Source organism: Trachinotus anak, unplaced genomic scaffold (genome assembly GCF_046630095.1).
Source record: "Trachinotus anak isolate AG129_WGS33_773 ecotype Australia unplaced genomic scaffold, CSIRO_AGI_Tana_v1 ptg000032l, whole genome shotgun sequence".
In the NCBI taxonomy this organism is placed as follows: Eukaryota; Metazoa; Chordata; class Actinopteri; order Carangiformes; family Carangidae; genus Trachinotus; species Trachinotus anak.
The window spans coordinates 16,048,649-16,070,605 of record NW_027273883.1 but is presented as its reverse complement, the minus strand read 5'-3'; the positions used below and the strand labels follow the sequence as shown (position 1 = coordinate 16,070,605).

General features: G+C 40.6%; 3 protein-coding genes across 11 annotated transcripts in view; all 3 read right to left on the bottom strand.

The window, feature by feature from the left end:
- Positions 1-298: 298 nt before the first annotated feature.
- LOC139613775 (zinc finger protein 184-like) lies at positions 299-9,649 on the bottom strand. 5 transcript variants are annotated; one of them, XM_071470663.1, is made up of 4 exons: positions 9,077-9,649; positions 6,310-7,309; positions 5,658-5,783; positions 299-5,138 (listed from the first exon to the last, which is right to left on the bottom strand). In XM_071470663.1, exons 3-4 carry the CDS (start codon positions 5,772-5,774, stop codon positions 1,608-1,610), a joined length of 3,648 nt encoding a protein of 1,215 aa, XP_071326764.1. In that variant the 5' UTR covers positions 5,775-5,783; positions 6,310-7,309; positions 9,077-9,649; the 3' UTR covers positions 299-1,607. The 5 variants fall into 5 exon arrangements, with proteins under 5 accessions (XP_071326764.1, XP_071326767.1, XP_071326763.1 ...); XM_071470666.1 differs by lacking the exon at positions 6,310-7,309 and having other exon boundaries at positions 8,984-9,649; XM_071470662.1 differs by lacking the exon at positions 6,310-7,309 and having other exon boundaries at positions 9,077-9,648.
- A 1,409-nt stretch (positions 9,650-11,058) lies between these two features.
- Positions 11,059-14,138, bottom strand: LOC139613785 (uncharacterized). 2 transcript variants are annotated; one of them, XM_071470683.1, is made up of 2 exons: positions 13,691-14,138; positions 11,059-13,244 (listed from the first exon to the last, which is right to left on the bottom strand). In XM_071470683.1, exon 2 carries the CDS (start codon positions 13,198-13,200, stop codon positions 11,569-11,571), a length of 1,632 nt encoding a protein of 543 aa, XP_071326784.1. In that variant the 5' UTR covers positions 13,201-13,244; positions 13,691-14,138; the 3' UTR covers positions 11,059-11,568. The 2 variants fall into 2 exon arrangements, with proteins under 2 accessions (XP_071326784.1, XP_071326783.1); XM_071470682.1 differs by having other exon boundaries at positions 11,059-13,247; positions 13,691-14,136.
- A 1,056-nt stretch (positions 14,139-15,194) lies between these two features.
- Positions 15,195-21,957, bottom strand: part of LOC139613770 (zinc finger protein 616) — a 34,745-nt gene continuing 27,982 nt past the window's right edge. For 3 of the 4 annotated variants that reach the window (XR_011686823.1, XR_011686822.1, XM_071470649.1), the window contains one exon: positions 15,195-18,777. Coding sequence is in view for 2 of the 4 variants with exons in the window: in XM_071470649.1 (XP_071326750.1) it covers positions 15,785-18,724 (2,940 nt within the window). In the remaining 2 variants the exon portion in view is untranslated. Of the gene's footprint in view, positions 18,778-21,862; positions 21,940-21,957 lie in introns of all 4 variants that reach the window. The other variant, XM_071470648.1, reaches the window with a different exon arrangement.

Below are 21,957 nucleotides of genomic sequence, written 5' to 3'. Positions count from 1 at the left end.
TAAACCTATTCTTTTTTAATTCTCCCAAGGGATTAAGGAAGCATTTACCTAACTAGCTTTTTTAGTCTACAGGTATAAAATCTGACCCACTGTATATACAATTCTCATTTACAAGTTACTTATCTTATCAGTTTATGTAAGAATAAGTCCTTCTTGCCTTAAACTTCAGCATCATATCGTCAGAAAAAATATTTTGGGATTGCAGCAGCAGCATCTCATGGTTATCTTCAATGTAAAGGTGCTTAACTATTCACAAATAGCCACAAAACCTAACCATGAAATAACAGGAACAATCAAATATGAATACAAAAGTGACCTTTATTGTTTTTAAGACAAACTATAGCATAAAACTATATACAACAGATCAGGGTGCCCATGTGCGAAACATCTTTTGAAGTACTGATTTGTGATTTCAACAAAACCAAGTCTGACATCAAAGCATGGAAATGTAGTTTTTCAGAGGCATTAAACAGCAATGGATGTTCAACCAAATTCACTTTGTGAGACAGGTGTGGACTGTGCATTTGTCAGTATACTGTCTAGAAGATTTAGCATAACTTGATTTCAGCCATCATATTACAGGTCCACAACAGAGCACACTCTTAGACAAACATGCTGCATGACAGAAGCTGACACTCACACTTCTTGTCGACCACAGGAAAACAAATTTGGAATCAGTACAACACATCCTCTGATACATTTTGAGCAACAGACTGACTTATAAGAGACCTGTGTGATATTGATATTTGAGATCAATTTCACAGTTGTACAACAGTAAGTGAATGCATCATGAATGATGCGTATTAGTGTGTTAGTTCAGTAAAATTACTATTTACTAAATAGATCATAATATTCATAGACAACATCATGAGAAAATCTGCACATTTAATATATACTCTTGAATGTATTGCTGCAATGTTTTTAATATTTATTGTTGTCAAGTTTGATAAACAAAACTTTTGTGACCTCTGATCAGTTGTTGATTTTGGCACACAATGGATGGGCAGTGTACTTTCCCCAAATATAAATAATAATAATAATTAAAAAAAAAAAAAAAGAGGCCCGGAGGATGCAGTGTAACCAGATGAAATGAAGATTCAAAATGTTTCAGAGGTTATGTCACAATGATCATCCATTTACATACAGTACAATTTCAGTGCTCAAATACATTGTTATATGGCCAATTAAATTATTCCAGGGCTGAAAGTGGGTGGCAACACCCCCCTCCCCACCCCCCAACACAATCCTCCTTTAAGTACTTTTACATTTTCTCTCCATCTATATCTCCTCTGTTCTTTTTGATTGACAGAAATGTTAATATAGAAACCAAAGAAAAGCTTGTTGCCTAATGAACTTCATTAAAACAGACAGCTTCATTACTTTGTACATTCAGTGTACATCTTCATAATTTGGAAACTGATAAACATTATTGGTTTAATAAGCGACTGAACAAATCTTCCAAATCATTTGAGTTGCCCTAAATTTTCCAGGTATGTAACAGACAATGTTTTTTTGTTTTCTGCTCTAGGACTACAGGGCCCCTGTATTAAACAATGCAGAACAGTTCATGTAAATATAGAAGGGGAACCAGATCTCCATTTAGGTTATTACACCTGGCCTCTAGCATGCTGCAAATAGTGGTGATAAAGGTCTGAAATGGCAGGATATGCATTACCACACACAGCGCACTTAATGCCATCTGAAGATCCTTCATTTGATATGCTGGCATTCTGGGTTGCGTGTCTTTTCACAGTTCTCAAAGGTGTAATGGGTTTTCCAAGTGCATGTTCAACTATACTGTCATGACTGGATTCTCTATCTTGGACTGAATGTGTGCTGCTGGGACACAGGGAAGTTTTATCCAAATCAAGAGCCTGATTTTGGACTAAAGAAACCATGGGCATTAGAGGGGACGATGGAGGAGCTGGTTCTGGATATTTGGATAAGGGGCTCAGGAGAGAGCTGCTGTCCTCAGGTTCAGGACGAAACATTGCTATATGGTTGTTCGTGGAAGGGCTTAATGTTTTCTTGTTCACTTGTGTACTATGATCATCTATGGATAAATCGAAAGCAGAGTCCTTGTGAATGTCTTGCGTTGAGGAATGGCAGAGCTGGTGGTTGAACAGCAAGTCTAGAGTCTTAAAGCTGCTTCTGCACTGCTCACATTGATAAGGCAGAAACACTTTCTTAGGCCTGACCTGAACCCACTGGAAGTCTGGGTGCTTGCTCATGTGTTTCCTGTAAGGCTCTACAAACCGAAAACCTTGCCCACACTGAGGACAAGTGAAACGGCCGCGTCTCTGTCGGTGGACTCTCTGGTGATGCCAGAGTTTTTTCCAGTTTTCTAGAGTCTTACCGCAACAGGCACAAGTGTAACCTTGACCTGGGGCGTGAGTCAGCATGTGGGCTCGGAGTCTGCCCATGTGTCTGAATAGTCGCCCACAGCTCGGACATAGATATTTCCTGGGGTCGGATCTGTTATCTAGTTTGTTTAACTTAGACACGAGGTGTGAGAGATGGTGAGCCGGTATGACTGTGGACTGGAACGGTTTCTTGAGGTTAGCATAGCGTTTCTTGCGGCTGGTTTGTGTCTGTTCTTTCTGTGTTTCACAGTTTGCAGCTGTGAGAGGAGAAGCTGAATTGTGTCCTGATGAACACCTCAGAGCAGGCACTGTGTACTGTATTAATGACATTGTCTCTTCCTCCTTTATCGCTGAGCTGGAGGCGTTTCTCTCTCCCATGCACTGATTGCGATGGGTGTTAAACTCAGAGAGCACACCAAACAGCTTGTCACAATACAAGCAGCGATAAAGCTTTGCACCAGTGTGGGCTCTCATGTGACTGTTGAACTCCTGCAAATGGTCAAAGACATTCTTGCAGATGTGGCACGTGTACGTTAGAGAAGGCTTTACGCGTCTGTTCGGTTGTGAGTTGTCGCCACTTCCTGTAGGTCTACATGTGTGATTTTTTGCATTGCTATAGTGAGTGAATGACTTTTCACAGCGTGTGCAGTTGTAACGCTTCACAGACCAGTGTGTCAGCTCATGAACGCGGAGGAAATAGGCCTGACCGAAAGCTTTGCCACATATATCACATTTATAAGGCTTCTCCCCTGTGTGGACACGCACATGACGTATGAGGGCAGACTGAAATGGGAATGTTTTACCACAGTACTGACACACTTTTCTTTCTCTCTTCTCTGAGGAAACTGGTGTATTAAGTCCCTGACTGTTTTCACGGTCGCTCTCTCTGCTCCGTTTTTCAGAATTCTTGTTCTCAGAGTCCTGGTCCAGCTCATGTGCATGCATCTTCATATGAGAGGCATACTCAGAGCAAGAGAATTTGATCTTGCAAAATGGGCATTTTTGATATATATTGCTCTTTCTGTGCGTCTTGAGATGAAGATTTAAGTTTGAGTTTTTGCTAAAACCTTTACCACATTCAGGACATTTGAAAGGTCTCTCCCCTGTGTGAATCCGCTGATGGATGATGAACTGAGACAGGAATTTAAATGTACGACCACAGTAACCACATTTCAGCAGAGTTTTACCTCCTTTTTTAGTGTAGATCACATTTGTGTCGACATTTGGTTGATTATCTATGTCATCATTGTCTGCTTTTTGTTCAGTTTCAACGGTGCCTTCATGGCCTTCTTCAAGCTGCTCACTCGGTAACAACACATGATTTATTCTCCTCCTCCTCTTGCCGCCTCTCTTGCGCCTGAAAGTGTTTCGCTGACTGTTCGGACCCTCAGACTTCACTGTGGTTTTGGCACTGTACTGTAAAGATTTAGGACTGTTTGACTCTGACACAGGATTTAAATTATCCAGTTCTACCTCTATATTCTCAGTTTTCACAGCAGGGGGGCTCCCAACAGGTTTAAGTGTTTCTTCAGAGGATGTCACAACATCAGTACTAGAGGGTTCTGTATTCTGTAAGTTTGCATTCTTTGGAGAGTCAAGATGGCTTTTTGATTGTAAATCATCGCTGCCATCCACATCCACTGACTGTTTTATTTTAGGTTCGTCACTCTGAGTAGGACTTGTTAAGCTTAGACTGTTCAAATCCTCTGAAGGAGTAACTTCAGGCTCAGCTGCTGCCTGGGAACTCAGTGTTCTTTGTGGTGATGCGCCTTCCTTTAGTTCTGTTTGTTGCACCTGATCTTCCCCAGACTGTGGGGAGCTGTGACTCCTCTTTCCATCTGCATCAGTCCCTTGTTTGTCAGCATTTAGTTCCACCTGCTTATCTGTCTCTGCTCCCTCCACATAGCCTGTGTCATTGCTCAACACTGACGTGGTCTCCTGGGAATCATCCAGTCTGGACACCTTAGCTGGAACTTGCTGATCGGCCAGTTTAGGCCTTCTTCTTTTAACAGCTTGTAAGTTGGATGTGTTACGATTTTCTGGAGGAGTCAGCTCAGCTTGCTTGGGGTCTACCCTGCTGTCAGATTCAGTGCTTCCCTCTTGTGTCAAAGGTTGCTGCTTTCCTCTACTCCTCAGCCTCCGTGCAGGACTGTTAATATTATTAACATGAGCGGAAGCAGCGGGGGCACTGGCAGCAGCAGCCTTAGCAAAGGTGTTTTTAAAAGATGTGATTTCTATTTTTTTTGGCCTTCCTCTTTTTTTTTTTTGTAGAGCGCCTTCTACTTCATTATAAGAAACTGTGTGAGGATCAGAATTATTGGTTAAAGGACCATCTACAGCATTAGGCACATCACCACTGTTGTGGTTTTCTAAGCATGCTGGCAAAGGTATTGTCGTGCTGATCTCCTTGTGCTGAACTGCGTCAAGACCAGCAGTGTCTGAATCTTCTTTGTCTTCAGTCAACAGAGGTGTTCTTTTACGAGGGCGTCCGCGTTTTCTGCGGACCTCCACAGGCTGTCCATGACTGTCTGTTGTCGAGCTGCACACTATTGCAGGTGTCGCTTGAGGCTTTGCATCCATCCCTACCTGTGATGATATGCACTCATTCTGCTGACTATTTGTTCTGCCTACTGTTTCAGAGTTAACATGGCCATCAGGCTCCAGGTGGGCTGATGAGCGGCACTCAGAGGCAGTTTCAGTCAGTTCTGTTGCTTTCATTTCCTCTCCCCACCTGGAGTCCAGGTCTTCCTCACTGCATCTCTTATCCTCAGGTATCTGTGAAAGGAAAAAAAGTATTTGTCACACATGTAACAATGGTAATGTTGCACCTATCCTAAAATACATTATATACAAAAATAAAAACATAATAAAAAAGCGTCATGCATTCACTTGAAAAAAAAGAAATCAGCTTTGTCTTTTTTTTCTCAAGAGAATGCATTATGCTTCTGTAACATAAATATAGAAAAAAGCACGAATGTTAATGTCTCTATAATTTGTTAAACTATACATATATATATATATATATATATATATCGTGACAAATAAATACATCTATCAAAACAGAGTCAAACTATATAATTAAATCTGTAGTTTCATTTACGTACAGCCTTCAAATGCCATTGGACCTACATAAACATTACATTATAATTCAAAGCCCTTCAAGTTTAGAAGTTTCAATGCAGACAGTTCATCCATATTCCATTTACAAATGTTACTCCAAAGATTATGCTGTATACTGTAACAGACGGCATAATTTTTGGGGGGATATGTCTATTTCTCTTTCTCACTAGCTACCTGCTTGCAGTCCGAAGGAGCATGAATGGAATTGCGAGGCTGAGGTGTCACAGAAGTTAACTCAGAGACTGTATTTTGGTCACTGCTTCCTCTGCTGAAGGACATTTTACTCCCCATGTCAAGAGTCTGTGGATTAAACAGTGACAAGGAGGTTGTAACTCATAAACATGGTGACATGTTTTCCTACAGCAAAATGCTGTCACGTCACAACGCCTGAACTAAAACGTAATTTTTCCTGGACTAAAAAAATCACAATTGTCCATGCTATGTTAATTTGTCACAATAACTGGCTGCATTATGATTGTTCAAAGGTAATAAACCCCCCCGTCCCCCCCAACTCTTTCAGTTTACCAAATTTTTACTCCACTACATTCACATGAGCGTTACAGTTAGTAACTCTTTGAAGATTTATGTTGTAATAGATTTTAATTGTAAATGATGTATCATTACATTTTATAAATTATATAACATTTCCATCAAAATTACAACATTAAAATGCCACTTATGTGTTAGGGCATCAGTAATAATAATAATAATCTACTAACATGACATGAAATAATAGTTAAACATATTAAAGCAAAGTAGCAAAAATCTCTCTATTCTGCAGAATGACTACTTTGGTACATTTTGCTGATAACACAAGTATTTTTACCTTAGTAAAAATCTCAGTGCAGGAGTTTCACTTGTAATAGAGCACTTCTGCATTGCAATAATGCTCCGTTTGCAATGCAAAACAGAGAGCATGTTAAGTATGTAAATACTTATGGGTCATTCATACCAACTCCCCTAAGACCTCCCAGTTCATGTCACCGATTTTCTTAAAAGAATTAATGTGAAAATGTCTGCTTATGTTTCACTAGACTGGGTTGAAATTTGTACTGAACATCAAAGAAACCCAAAGGAAAAAGCTGTAAATGTTTTTAATAGTTGCTGTGAATGCTTTACATCAATCAAATAAATAAAATCAAATAATTGTGAAGAAAGAAGAATCTATAATTTTAAAAAATTATCCACCAGGTTTAACTTTCTTACAACCAAATTTTGATTCTACATTGTATTAATATACAGACTCAGACATTTGTAGTTATTTGGTACTGCATAACAAGTGCCACAGATTTAGCTTAATATAGCTTCTGAGCTAAAAAGTCCACATTTTAAGATATTTTGATTGTATATTTTCCCTTGAATGATTGTTTTAATTTTCTTGATACTTTTTTATGGGATGTGTTAATATATTCATCATTCACTCCTTCATACATTAATGATTATTTTGAAAATTGCTAACTACTGAGTACTCATAGGTCAGACTGCAAAATGTTGACAGGCGTTGTGGCTGGTCCCTCTAGTATTTCACAATTTCAAGTTTTTCTTTACTAAACAACTAGTATCATTAAAAAACAATTAACCAAGTCTGGGCTAATCCCACCTGAAACAGGTTTGGGCAAATTAAGTAAAATGTATTTCTGCAGGTGTTGGTGTGTACTCTTCGTATTCAGTCTTCCGTGTTTCAGTTTTTGTTCCAACACTGAATTCTGAGTCCTATCACACATGGAGGACGCCACATCTGTCCAAGCTTGATAGACCTTCCTTTCCGTGTTGTTAGCTCCCTTGCTTTCCCTGTGTTTGTGATCCTCAGTGAGCGACTCCGTTTGCTGTTGGGATGCAAGTTGCAGGGATCACAACACTGTTTCTGAGGAAAGCTAAATTTCACCAAAGAGCACTTCTGGTGATGCAAACAATCTGTGGCATTATCTGTCAAGTCAGAACACCCAGTTCTCAACTTCAATAGTTCCTTTTCTGTTCCCAACTCAGCCAAACGTGAAAGATCAACTGTTCCACTAGTGTAGGCTGTCTTATGACAGTCATCTTATTTCTCTAAGCTTTTTCCAACAGAGCAGGGCTCCATGATCTCACTATCACATCAAACTGATAAATGAGGAGAATTATGATTCCACTCTTTTATATAGTTCTGGGTGTATTGCAATCCAAAAGAAAACAAGCCATTATAAGCTGTAACTTGTAACTCTCTGGAACCCAGTGAATATTAGGCTCAACAGATATCACACAGAGCTAGAAAACCTTTAATTCTACATAGTACAAACACAGACATGTGAAAATTAAAAGAAAAACCTGAAAAATTTGTGGAGAAACATGATGAAAATGCCCCCATCCATGGGACATGAGGGGTCAATTAATGAGTATGGAAATGATGTGAATCACATGCTATGGCCCTCTCACCCTCGTTAAACACCTATGCGTGTTTATGGACTGACATGATAGACAGCGCTCTCCACCACTACAATGGTGAGCTGTCCAAAAAAATACATCTAAATACATCAGTCTTTTTTTTTTTTTTTTTTTCAGGCATGTGCGTTTCTTTACTGGCCCTCCTTGTGTGCAAGTTAGTGCACAGGAAAATGTGCTAGATGCATGTTCCAAGACTGGGCTCACTGGCTAGATATAAAACTAAAATAATAAAGCTTTATTAATAAAACACAGAATCAAAATTTGGTTGCAAGTCAGAGAAAACTAAAGGAGAAATGAATGCATGGAAATTAAAGATGATTTTTTCTGATAAAAAATAATTATTTTTATCAGTTTGATTACTACCAAACATTCAGCAACAACCATTTACATGAATCCAAAGCATCCTTAGGGTTTTTTGGATGTTCAGTACAACTTTTAACCCAATATGGGATTGGTGAGGCTAAGAACACACACACACAAATAATGATGAAAGAAAGAAGATAAAATTTAACTTCAAGCAACAAACTTCATAACTAAAAAGGTATTTGGACATGACATGAAGTGGAAAAAGTTGTGAATACTGTGTGAGCGAGCATGGCATGACCCCTCTTCCACAGCTGTTCACAACAGATCACACATTACACACACTTTAAGGTTACCCCATGAACCACGTCTGAACCTGAGATCATCCTCTGTACCAAGGCTCAAAGTACTAGGTGCACATAACAGGTAATGCAATAATGATAATAATAATCTACACTGGTTTTGTGCAGATACACGGGGGTTTCTATCGTCAGCCTGCCTTTCATCTCCCCTGCAGACACATTTCATCTCTGATGCACACAGGAGCAAATGGCTTTTAATTGTGGCTATCAATACTCACACATAAACCCACTGAGCCCGAGCCCCACAATATATATTTTTAAACACCTATCACCAATATTTCAGTTATCATTAAAAGCCACCAGCTACAGGACCAACAATGTAGGCGTTATCTGTCGGTAGGCCAGATTGCTAGCCTCGGTTATTTAACATTACAGGCCACACGGACCTCACCGTTAACTACAATGCCAACTCACATGTCTCTCTGCATAGCTAGTAAGGCGTATGTAGACTATTTCTCAACACCGGTAACCAAATGTGATGGGCGGTAGTAAACACAAACTGCTTGCCTGCGTGGGAGAGAGTCAAGACTGGTCTCTGCGTAGCCATGCACTGACCGATGCTCCACTAGCTAGCTACTGGCTAGCTCCAAGCTATCATCTGCTCTGTCGTTACTTGGCTGCTTGGCACTTTTTCTTTACAAGCATGCATTGATCGTGGAGCTGCGCTACTAATGTTGACATGGCTTTCCCTTCCTTTCAGAGCAGTTTGCAGCGGTAAGCCACTCGACATCCACGCACAAAGCAGCCCCGAAGAATAGCAATCACGCCGAGCGCACGGAGTGGATACTTTACTGCCGTGGGAAATATCAGTGTTGCGAGGTTCTTCAGCGGAGTGAGTTCAAAAGAGGCAAACACGACACAGACATGGGGGATTCCTTGCGAAAGGTGTATTGGTGACATGTGACATTTAAAGACATACAGTTGGGAAGCTGGAAAAGTGATGTACACGGAGAATTTGCAGGTACATAAACTATCAAAATAATGCCATAAACTATCAAAATAATGCCTGACATTCCTCTTGGTTTTACGTTTAAATAGAGTGGGTCAGTGCCACATGGGCAGACCATATCAACCCAAATGTTTATGTGCCGGTTTCGGTTCTTCCGACATAGGTGTTTGATCTCTGATGCTTACAGAGGATATTGAGATCACAGGCAAACAGCACTCGAACGCCTCATGCATGTATTTGGGTTTTAGCTCATGATAAATGGACACACAACAGCGCCTTGTTTTTGCTTTGAAACCGCCCCCTCTGGTGGAAGCACAGATAATATACCCTGAATACATCACTGAAGAAAACGGGCTTTCATCAGCAGGAGTTTAGAATAAAGATGAGAAATGATGCACCGAATCAATTGCTAAAAAGGATTCATGCATTTTTTTCTAGAGAAATAACAAAAGAAAAAGAAAAAAAAAACTACATGTAAAGTCTAGATAAGCACACCTAGCATTTGTGGAACTGTAAACACAAAAAGTTGATTTGTCATGATTTTTTCATTTTTCTGCTACCAATGCAAACACAACATACACACACACTGCCAAATTTGTATATTACCTAAATCTAAATTACAGGTCAAAAGTTTTTGAACAAATGCATTTTTCCAGCTGTTTTTACAATTCCACGTCTCATTGTTTGTGAAATGAAAGCATAGAACAAATCAGTAAAGATTATAAAAACAAGGAATCATGGAATCATCTAGTTCGGCCAATTTTCATCTAAATTCAACAAACTCATGATGTTCAAAGATCATCTTAGATCCTAGATCATCTTGATGGGGTAAGTCATTACACTGTGCCACCATCAAGTTCTTTTTTATGGCTCATTATCTTGATGTAGGATGAACTCTTCCTTTTTTACGTTCCCTTTTCCCAGTATTCTGATAGCAATTCACATACCACTCCCTGCAGTACAGTATTGTTCTAATAATGCATCAGAGGATGTATTAACAGTTTGTTCCAACACTGGTTACAAAGTTTGTAAGTCATCACCAGAAAGTGGGGCACGTGTAGGACGTTTTTGCATGAACTTAATTTACTTCCATTGCTGCAGGAAGGCTGTAAATTAACCAATTTTGTAATCCCTTAAAAAGGCCTGTTTTGATTAACTAAATCTGTTTTTGTTATTTTTCTACCTGGGGCAGTTTAGTGCTTAATGCTATGCCATTTAAGCTTATTCTCAGGACCTGGACCACTGAAACGTCAAATAAAGACTGAAAAATGAGTGTGTTCTAAAACTTATTTTACATATTTTTCTAATTGCATCTTCATTTTAGTATTTCATATGATTAGTTTTTTCTTACCACGCTTGTCTTATGATCTCACTTGCATTTACTGAATCTGTTTACTGTACTTGTCAGGCACCATAAACTGCAATTATCTGTTTCAGTGTTACATATTTGATTAGTTTAGGTATTTGCACTGCTCAAATAATAATGAATAACCTCATTAATAATATAGCATGCTGCATTACCATATAAACACACACACGGTGAGTTTGAAAATATAGTTTAATACAACATATACTGTATTCTTGGAGTCTGCTAAAACTGGTAAGAACTCACAAGGTATCATAGTCAGTTCCCACAGCCTCACAACACATTCTGATCATACTAAAACATATTTAAAAAAAAAAAAAAAAAATTTCGATGCAGTACCTGGTTACCCCATCAAACATGGGTAAGCCATGCACATAAATTAATGAACATGAAGGGATTTGATTTACATCTTCTATAACCACTGCAAGGGCACCAACTTTAGATTTGTGTCCATCGTTAATATGAGATTGTTTGCTGTACTGGTGAGAGAAATCCAGTTTAATTAAGATGCACGTTTGTTGTCACTATACATCCAAAACTCAAGTCTTTTAAAGCAGTTTAGAACATTTTGTTCCTGTGTGATGAAACCAATGGATGTGGTTCAACAGGGAGACTGCAATCTTTATGCACTTGGTCCATAATTAACATAAAATGTTACATGCAAACTGGAAGTCTCTAGTTTTGTCAAATTTTAATAGGAACAGATGAAGTTACTTGGTAAATCATCTCAGCAGGTTTGTCTGGTCCACTTTCAACAATGTAACAATCATCGTCCATTTTCACTCCTGTCTTCCCATTCACAGGATCCACACCTTGCCCTCTGTCCAGACTTACAGCCACGACTTGATTTTTCTTCATGTTACCAACAGCTGAGACCTCCAGTTTTCTCTCACCATTCATCTGAATAGGAATGGGGCTTGCCACTGGTGTCACTCTCTTTAGTCTGTATTGTTGCTTGCCACCTTGCAATTGCTGTGCCATAAACTCCTGTGCTTTGACACATTTGTGCCTCTGAAGCAGCTGAGCAGTTTCAAAAGGAATATGACAGACTCGACACGTGAACCCTTTTTGTGCAGAGGACATCTGCGTAGATTTGCTCAATATGCCTGATGCAGAGTTTGTGGGTGTCTTCACCTTCACAGAGGGAGTGACAGAAAGTCCCAGACTGTTTTTAGTGGATGGACTCAGATTTGGACTCAGACTCTTTGATGGAAGGGAGACAATGGTATAAGGCTTGGATGTACTGGGATTCCAACTGTTTGACTGCAGGGATGGAGTGACATGACACCCCTGATTGTTTTTATTGTACGACCTGATATTCTGATTTTTCAACTGCAGGATGGAGGTGACACACGATGTCTGAATGCCTTTACTGGCTATACTGGGATTCTGCCTTTTCAACTGTACAGAGGAAGTGGCCTGAGGTTCCTGAGCACTCAGGCTCTGACTCCTGTATGTACTGATTTTGTTTAGCCTACTGAAATGCAGCGGTTTTGCAGTAATGAGTTTGAATTTGGTAGCAGTGTTGGGTGAGTTACAAACATGGAAGCGAGGCACTACCTTCTTGCTGGAGAGCAGCAGCCCACATCCTATACAGCCAGAAACTTTGTCTATGGCATGAGAGTTGTGATGGGAGATTAGAGAGGTCTTTGTTATAAAACACTGCCCACATTTACCACAAGAGTATGGCTTTTTCTTGTTAAACCTGCGCACTGTTTGCAACACGACGACGGGCTGGTAAAGTGTCCAAAGATCCACTGTTGGTGCACCTACACCTGCAAAAACATTCTGCATGTCTGTTGCAGAGGTGACAGGATTTGGGTGGAAAGATGCTTGTGACATAGAGGGGTACAACTCAGGCACTTGTGAGATCTGTGCAGATTGCATGGGAAGTGGCATATGAGCTGATGTAATGGGTACTTGCAGCATAGGATTCACTGGCCTAGAAACTGGCACATTGTTCGCTTTAGGTGTTTTCCAGACAACCTCACCTGTCTGCAATCTTTTCAGCTTCTCCTCCTCCTCAATGCGCTTCTCAATTCTGCGCTTCTTTATTGTTTCGTGATCAAGCACTTGGTGCCCTGGCTCATGTGTCGTGCTATGCTCCAACATGTCATTGTACTGGGTAAACTCAGTCCCACAGGAGCAGATGTAACTTGTAGCAGAACAAACGTGTTCCTCCAGGCTTTTCCGATCCGAAAATATCTGCTCACAGCTAAAGCAAAACCGGCCAGCGTTGATCAAATCTGTGCTTAATCCATCCTCCAGGACATTTAGCAGTTTTTGCTGTCCTCTCTCCATGATCAGGCTAGGCATGGATGTGTTCACTGAAGATGTGGAGCCCTCCAGAGCACCCCGTTCTGCTGATGGAGATAAGTTTTGGAATTAATACAATTAAACAGAACATAAGTGAATTGGACAAATGTTCAATTCAGGTACACCCCGTTATTTAATGGTACCCAAAATCATCTGACTCTGAGGAACTAGCTATGCTAATAGGAAATGCATGCTACGCTAGGAAGAGACGACTGTAATGTTTCATAAACACTTATTTCCCCTTAAAAAAAATACGTCATTTGTTCGTTGTTATCTGACTAAAACTTATGAACCGAGATGATGAACTCCACCAGGTAATTTCTTACTATATACCCCGTACCTTGTGAAATACACACCACCAACTAATACAGCGATGTCTATGTGTGTAGAGTCTATCTTATTCTCCAGACCACTAAATGTTTGAGAAAATGCTTTAGCGAGACACGTTTTACAATTTATAAGGTGATTTATTTGTTGAAACCGCGCTTACCTTGCTATGTTAAAGGAATATCATGCTAACGTTAGCCTCAGTTAGCTCATAGACAATAACGGTAGCGTACTTTCATATGGAAATCAAAGTAGCACCGTATCAATAGTCTGGTATGTCCTTGCCGATTGTCTTTTCGTGAGACATTCAGAGTCGGGCCAACTTGCCGGCGTTTCACAGGAGTAGGTAGCAGTTAGTCCATTAGCCACACCAAAACGTAAAAAAAAAAAAAAAAAAACCCCTGTCTTCTTCTTCTACGGATGGCGCGTTTCTACAACGAAACGTCGCAGCTTGCTTCGTCACACTGACACCTATCGCCTGGAGGTCCTGGTTCACCCTCAACGTTATGGCCATGGTCACAGTGGGTGAATTTCAGTCTTGACCATGGAAACAGCTCAAGGTCTCAAGCTTTCAACACAATCCCCATCAGCAGATTGACAGCTGCCCCGGTTGCCATGGAAACACAGATGTTTCAGAGCATCCCTGGGACTCATCCATGTTGACTTTGAAGATGAACTTGACGGTTAGTTTTAGTCCTGGATGTGGACTTCCTGAACAAGGGAGGACAAGCACTGTGGCCCCTAGAGTATAAACATTTTGGTTTTTGCCCCAATATGTATCTAGGCCTTGATAAAGTTTCTCAGGAACTGTGTAAATCAGTCAACATCTCTACCCTTACACTGTAAATGATTTGCTTACGAGTGCAGCTTGGTATATTTTTTGTGTTAACCCTCTTGTTTGCTTCAGGTTTCTTTTAAATCTGACTTTAAAATAATGTTAGTCTCTGTGGACATTTAATGTTAATTGGAATTCAACTTATTGTGGATTTGTGTGGCAACATTAATGTTATAAAATACCATGGCTTGATTAAGCTGCTAGGGGCTGCAATTAAGCCCTGTTCCCCAAACTCTCAATGCAATGTATATGGTTTTTATAATCCAGGAATACTCACTAGCCCAAGATCGGCGTTGTGGTAATTTGATTTAACACATCGATTTGGGAATATGCAACATGCAAGCACAAAAATTACATAAAGTAGGTCTTAAAACTGGGTTTTGACACTTGGACCCTCTTCACAGCCTCACGACAACTAAGCAGAAGCCACTTTAAGGCCCTCATCCTATCAGTTGATGTGCTTTATCCCAAATTTTCAATGAAATAGCCCAAACCATTTCACACAGTAATCCTCAAGCCCCCCCCCCCCCCAAAAAAAAATAACTACACAACAAACTCATGTGCACACAGGAAATTACATTAGTAATAAACAAAAAAAAAAAAAGCCTGAAACAGTAGAAGCCATCTTAAGGGTTGGACAAAATACAGTACCTACAGTCAATCCTGTGTAGTTAGAGTACAAGGCCCAGTGATCACAAGATTTGTCAGTGTCTAGTTTTTAGCTTTTCACTGAGATGCACTGTACAATTGCCGCAAGCAGCAAAAGGTGTACATACTCCCTGGCCTTACAGCTTCAACCTGTATCTTGATGAATAAAACCCAGACATGAAGCTGTAAAAAGATAAATTCCAGGCTTTATTAACTGCAGTGATTCACGTAAGTTTGAGGAATATAAACCTTGGTCATTGTGATACCACTCACTAATCTTCATGTTAAAACATGCTCTGTACACACAGTTTATGAAAAAAACACCCAAACATTTCTTGCGTTAATCCTGCACTTAAAACCTTTAAGGCAGATATAAGATCCCATATCGCACAAAAAGATGTAGTGTACATGTTTCAGATACTGGTATGTTTATTAACACCAGGAACAACAACAAGCTATATCACAACCTCTGTGATAAAAATTTGATTACCAAATACTCACACATTTACAGGCTAATAATGTTATGTAATATAGGGATTAACTTGACAGAACTAAAATGTACACTATATCAAAGCTTTTGTTTTTACAGTGGCAAGCTACTATGACACACTCCTAAGAGTTACTTAAAAAACATCACCTTATGCAGCTGTACAATGTTTCCTGGAAAGTAAAAAACAAGTGAAGTTCAACTGGCAAATATGGAAAGAACAAACTGTAAAAAGACACGCTCTGTTCTTAATGCACCGCTCCCGTGGTAGACATTTTTCAGTGTCATTAAGAAGTCAGCTGTTCTTGTGTCTGTGGCTTAATGTCTCCAGCCATGATGCGATGAATCCTCCTGCGGTGGTTTTTGAGCGATTTAAGGTTTGGGTATGTACCCTGACAGACATCACAGCGATATGATTCAGACTGTTTGTGTGTAAGCAGGTGTTTCTGCAAACCGTCCACAGTGCTAAACCAGCGGAGACAAACAGGGCAACGCACAGGCTTGATGGCTGGCTTGCAAGCCCCACTCCTCTGATGAAATGTCAGACTGATTGTGTTTGGGAAGTCAGAGTTGCAACGGGAACAGTGATAGGTTTTTAGTGCATTTGTTGGTAGATTTGTGAGGCGTCCACCTTTGCATCTATTCCAAGATATATGCCTTCGAAGGGAACAGCGAGTGGCAAACGTGTTGCCACATCGTGTGCACACAATCCGCTGCTGCTTTTTTGTGGGATTTGGAAGCTGCTCTGAGTGCGGTTGTTTCTGTGGAGGCTGATGCACTGACTGGGGTGGCTGCTGCTGAGCTGGTTGTTGCTGAAATCGAAGCAATAGAGGTTGGGATCGTTGTGGTTGCAGTCCCTTCAGCAGCTGGTGATGAGGATGCATATGAATCTGCAGATGAACTTCATAGTCTGCCCAGGAACTAACAGTCTCTCCACAAGTCGGACATGTGTAGGATTCCTGAGCATGTTTCTGTAGATGCTCCAGGAGAAGCCTTGGAGATGTAAATCCAACCCCACACTCACACGTCACCCTCCTTGGAAGTACAGACGGCAGTGACATGATGCCCCAGTTGCCTCCATCATCCTCCTGGGTTTGACAGTCTGCTGCATTGCCTGACAAACTCTGCTGCCCAGTCCCTTTATCTGCATCTGCCATTGTTCGTTGCAACTGACATTTCTTACTGTGAACCATCATGTTATCCTTGCGATTAAAGGTTTTCCCACAGACAAAACAAGCAAACATTGGTTTCACACTATTTGCATTCAGTGAAAGGGCACCTTGACTACCACTCTGTGTTACAGTCCCAAGTGAACGTGGCCTAAACCCACATAGTCGGAGATGGCGCCTCAAAGTAGATGCCCGACTGTAGGTTTTCTGACACCTGTTACAAGGGTAACGTTTTACACCATCTCTGACAAAGTAGCGCAGGCTAGCGGGTGTCGTCTCCGCATGTTCAACTGACAAAGGTGTTTTCACCTCTCCATCGTCACCAGCTTTCTCTGCAGAACTTAGCACCTCCATTTCATCATCCAAGGGCATTGTCCACTGTCCTTCATTACTGTCTTCATCATCAACAGTTGCTGCATCCCAGCTGTTTTCCTCTTCTTGCTGCAATGAAATTCCACTCAGAGAGGCATCCTTGTGCTGCTCCATCAATGAATGTTTGGGGTAGAATGGTGAAAAGCCTTTTGCGGGATGAGTCCAGGCCAACTGTGAAACTGCAGACTGGTCTGAATTTGGAGAGGTCACCTCTACCTTGATACAACCAGTTACTTCAGTTCCCACAGCAATACTTTTAGTAAGCTGAGATCCAGCTTTAACTTCTGTGTCTGTTTTTGCTGTATCCTGTGATCTCAATACTATCATTTTCTGAATGGGGGGATTGGCTTGCTGAGAGAGGGCTGAGCCTGTGCCCTGACACTTGTGCATTTTAAGGTTCCACCTGCGTGCATAGCTGTGCTTGCACAATGGACAAAAGAAAACCTTTTTCGTGTTGTTGAGCCTATGGAATGCCATTATTTTTGGGGCAAATGGTAACTTGTTTCTTAAAGAACTTGAGGGCTGTATAGTCTTGTTTCCTAACTGAGGACATACATGATTGTCAGGGAAGGGTAGCCGCCCAATGATCAGCTGTTTGCAGCGACGACAACATTTAATCCTCTCTTTTTTGTGCAAGAAATGATGCTCTGTCAGTCTGTCCAGGTTTTCAAAGACCCTACGACAGCGGCCACATTGATATGTCCCATATGTACCATTACCCATAGCATCCTTTAGCTTTTGACGGGTTTCCAGAACCACAACAGGGGAGAAAGTCTTGGTCAGAGAGACAACCCTCTTCTTACTAGACTCAAGAATCCTGCTAATAGATGGTGCTTTTGTCTTTATACCGGGTTTTGCAAGTAGTCGCCTCAACTGTGCAATAGAGAGATCGTTGATTGGGCAAACCTCAGTTTTTGCTCTTGGTGTTATATCAACAGGGGCAACTTCTTGTTTGGGGGTAACTGTGTTATTGCTCAGAGACCGATTAGGTGAAAAGCGCTTCATGTATGCTGATGCCAGCAACTTCATTAGGGCATTACTTTTGGGCAAACAGTCACTCTTTTCACTGCTGAGAACAGAATTAGTTTTGTCCTGGAAATGCATGTCCTCTACAGTCTCTGGTATTTGCTCTGCTGTGGCCGACATGCTGTCAAGTTTTTTTTCACTGTCATCCTGGGGGGGTGTATAGTGGCCTTGAGAAGTGGTTGCAATGGCAATACCATCCCCCAGGATTACATCCGCTTTATGGTTTGTTAATGTGGGCAGTTTGACAGGTGGGGACCTCGAGGTTGAGGGGCAGCTAACTGCCTCCCCACTTGGGAGAGCAATATTGTTATCAAGAGGCTGCAGTAGTTGAATTTGAGAGACATGTGAACGCTTATGCTCCAGCATAAGACCGAAGTCCTGAAATTCTTCTCCGCAATCACAAATATAAAAAGAAGGTGAAGGGCTCTCAGGCAAGAGCGGTGGTGGACTGGGGAGTTCACCAGATGAGTCCATACTTGCAAACAGTGTTTCATGTGGGCTTATATTAGGCTGTGGAGGAGGGGCAGGTACCTTGGAGAGTGCACTTGCATGGGTTGCTTGATGTACTAGCAAGGAGGCCAGTCCAGTGAAGGTGGCTGAACATGCCACACAACGATACACTTTGGAGGATGAAGTATTTCCCTGTAACCCAAGCATCATGGGAACCACATGTACGAGGCAATCCAGGTGTTGTGGTCAAGCAAGGCAGTCCCCTGTAAAACAACACACATAACTGTCACTGAAAACAACATTTTAACATTGTTTGCAAACGACTTAAAGACACATTTCTTAAGCTAAAATCTTTCTGCTAAATAACGACTTGCTTTTATATGCCAAAACACTTTTTCTCATTCATTTAACTGTTGAATGTGGCAACTCATTTCAAACACGGGTACTAATGCAAAGCAAAAGAAACATCAACTGTCAATTTGTTTTTAACAAGACAAGCAATGTAGTTTGTGCAAAGAAACATTTCAAAATTTCCTATTCAGGCAAAACATTGTTAGGTGATTGTTTTGCCATGGCACAGCTGGTACAATGCCTTACAGCCCTTTCAAAGGGCCCTAAATTTAGACCAGTAAGCCATATATGGACAATGCCATGATTGGTCAGTGCAGCCTTTTCTCCCAGCATCTCCTGTGAAAACCTAAAGGATGCCCTGGTTTGCAACATGTAAAGTGGTAGCTCCCTGCCTGCCATTGGTCTGCAAAACTATCAAGCTCTTCTGCAGAAACTGGATCACATCCCACACTTGTAGATTTACACCCCATTTCCCCTGGCTATGTCTAGCATGCTTTGGCCGTGTCATGATCAGGTGCATTTCCATTTTATCCACACAGCAGAGGAAAAAAAAAAAAATCATGCAGACTTGTGATACAGAGATTGTGTCACTGAGCAGGGCCAAAGCTGTACATTCTTAACTGAGCTGTGTTGTATTAAAAAAATCTAGTGGCAACAAATGTGGTCACTGTGACCTTGACCTTTGGCCACCAAAATCTAATCAGTTCATCCTTGAGTCCAGGTGGACATTTGGGCCAAATTTGAAGAAGTCTGTTTGTCTAGGCGAGATACTGTGTCCACGAGAATAGGATGCATATACGTACGTCCCTATGTATGTACAGACGGACAACCCGAGAACAATATGCCTGTCGCCGGCACAGAGGCATAATAAAATCACATATTAACATTAATACTATCAATCAGCTAATTTTAGGGGCGATGTATGTTAATAATGTGTGAATGCTCCAAGGGGTGTTTTTCCTTTTCTTCCTATTGTGCTAGTCCAGTGAACAACACAGCAGTGTAACACATCTATATCTGAATGACACAAAACATTATACATGCTCTTTATAAATAACATTCTTTATTTGACCTAACAATTGGCACTTGTCACTGCTATGATTAGTAATTTATATATATAATAAGCAATTTTTTAAAATTATTTTTGACAGTTTTTTTTCTGTATATTTACTGATTTCATTTGGTCCCTTCATTTTTCCATGAAGGGAATGTTTTTAACTTGATGTACTTTCATTCAAGCTCACACTTGTCTACATCTTGCTCTGTGTGCTTGGTGAAGTAACCTCCATGGACAGCTGTTCAAATCAAAACAAATCTCCCTATGCATAAATATGACATAGCTAGAGATGAAATATAAAATCATGGTATAAAAATTCTGTATCACAATTACAGTGACCAAAACTATCATGATTATCAGCATTACCGCAGTACTGTTAAAATGTGTTGAAAGTGTTGAAAGAGTAATAACACACACTGAAATAATTTCACCAAGTGAATGTTTGCACACATCTGTGTCACTGATGAGTACAGGGAACCAGGACCTAGGTTTACCTGGGTTTAAAAACACGCACTCAAACGCAGTAGTTTTGCTGTACTGCACTTTACTTGTCGCACATGCACCAGGGAGAGTGTTGCTGGTTAATGTGAGTTAAATTAACCACATTAATCAACCATGGTTATAGTGATAATTAAAATTTTAATAGTAAGACTAACTGTATAGCATTTTCACTGTGATTCAGCGTGAAATGGGTAACTATTTCATATGTAGCTAATGCCAAGTTAAATGTTTCCATTTGCACTGACACTGCAAAGCTTTTACTGTAAAGCAGCTACTGGAAGTGCAACTGTATTCATTACCAAAGATTACATTCAGTCTGCTGAGACTTGACATTTTTGCACGGCACCGTTTTATTTGTGACAGATGCTTTTCGCAATTTGGACAAATGTCATACCTCCAACATGTCATGAAGGCACCACAGAACTGAAACATCAGCACTAAAAGTCCCATATTAGGATAGGATAAACTCTAGCTCCAAATGATATACAATAATGTTGGAGGAATTGCATGAAATATCCTTTATCATACAAGTAACAAAACAAAAGGAACACTGATTGTTTCAAGTAAGCCTATTTGGGTGTGGCACAGAGACCTCATGTCGAACAAAAAGGTCTAAAATATTAGGGGAAGATGGTTTACATAAGGATTCAACAGTTTTGGGTGTGAAGCTCACTCCTCCTATGGCCAGTATGTGTGTCACTTCATGATGCTCCATAATTTTGAGGAGGAATGACAATGACCTGTTGCACAGATCTATCTTCTATCACAATAGGTAAACTTAAGATAGTTGAAGAGTATCATGTCCTTGTTTGACTTTTAATTCTGACAGGTGAAGTAACTCTCATACATATAGTCATACCTGTGTGATATCTACATTAATGGTTTAGTGTAGTCTTCTACTTCTCTAAATGCACAACAAACAAATGAAGTCTTTAATGGCATCATCAGAGTCTGATTAGTTTTACCTCTTTAATGTCACACATTTTCCAGCATGTTTGGACCCCTCTTTTTAGGACACATACATTTACAATTCTAAGCTTGTTTGATCAGTTATTTAAAAAAAAAAAAGACAACAGCATACACTTAAATCCGTAAACCTGAACAACTGAGGCATGCATCATTTGAATGAGCAGCACCAAACATGAGGTGGACCTAAACACAACACAGGAACGACACCGTCACTTAGAGAAGAAAAAAATGAAACAACAGCCACCCCCAGTAGTCACTGGGGAGCTCAAGCTATGCTAGCTTGCTAATGCTAGGCACACTGCGAACGGACGAAATGTTGTTTCACAAAATAAAAACAGTCTATCGTGGCACTGCTTGGAGCTCGTTTTAGCAAGCTCCAGTCTCAGGGAAACGGGCTTCTCACATTAGCTTTATTGATCTACCACATGTTTGCTAGCTTAGCATCAGACCCTACCCCTTCATATACATACCCCCTTTACGTCTTGTCCACATATCTCAGATGGGTTGCTAGTGAAAGCTAACCAGGGCGAGGTGGTCGGCCCCATTCCTGAGGAAGGCCGGAGAA

Bases quoted from the DNA above. Each gene is read 5' to 3' on its own strand.
- LOC139613775 (XM_071470666.1), bottom strand. From the start codon at position 5,774: ATGGGGAGTAAAATGTCCTTCAGCAGAGGAAGCAGTGACCAAAATACA. The intron at 5,139-5,657 runs GTAGCTAGTGAG...TTCCTTTCACAG, and splicing joins CTCCTTCGGACTGCAAGCAG to ATACCTGAGGATAAGAGATG.
- LOC139613785 (XM_071470683.1), bottom strand. From the start codon at position 13,200: ATGCCTAGCCTGATCATGGAGAGAGGACAGCAAAAACTGCTAAATGTC.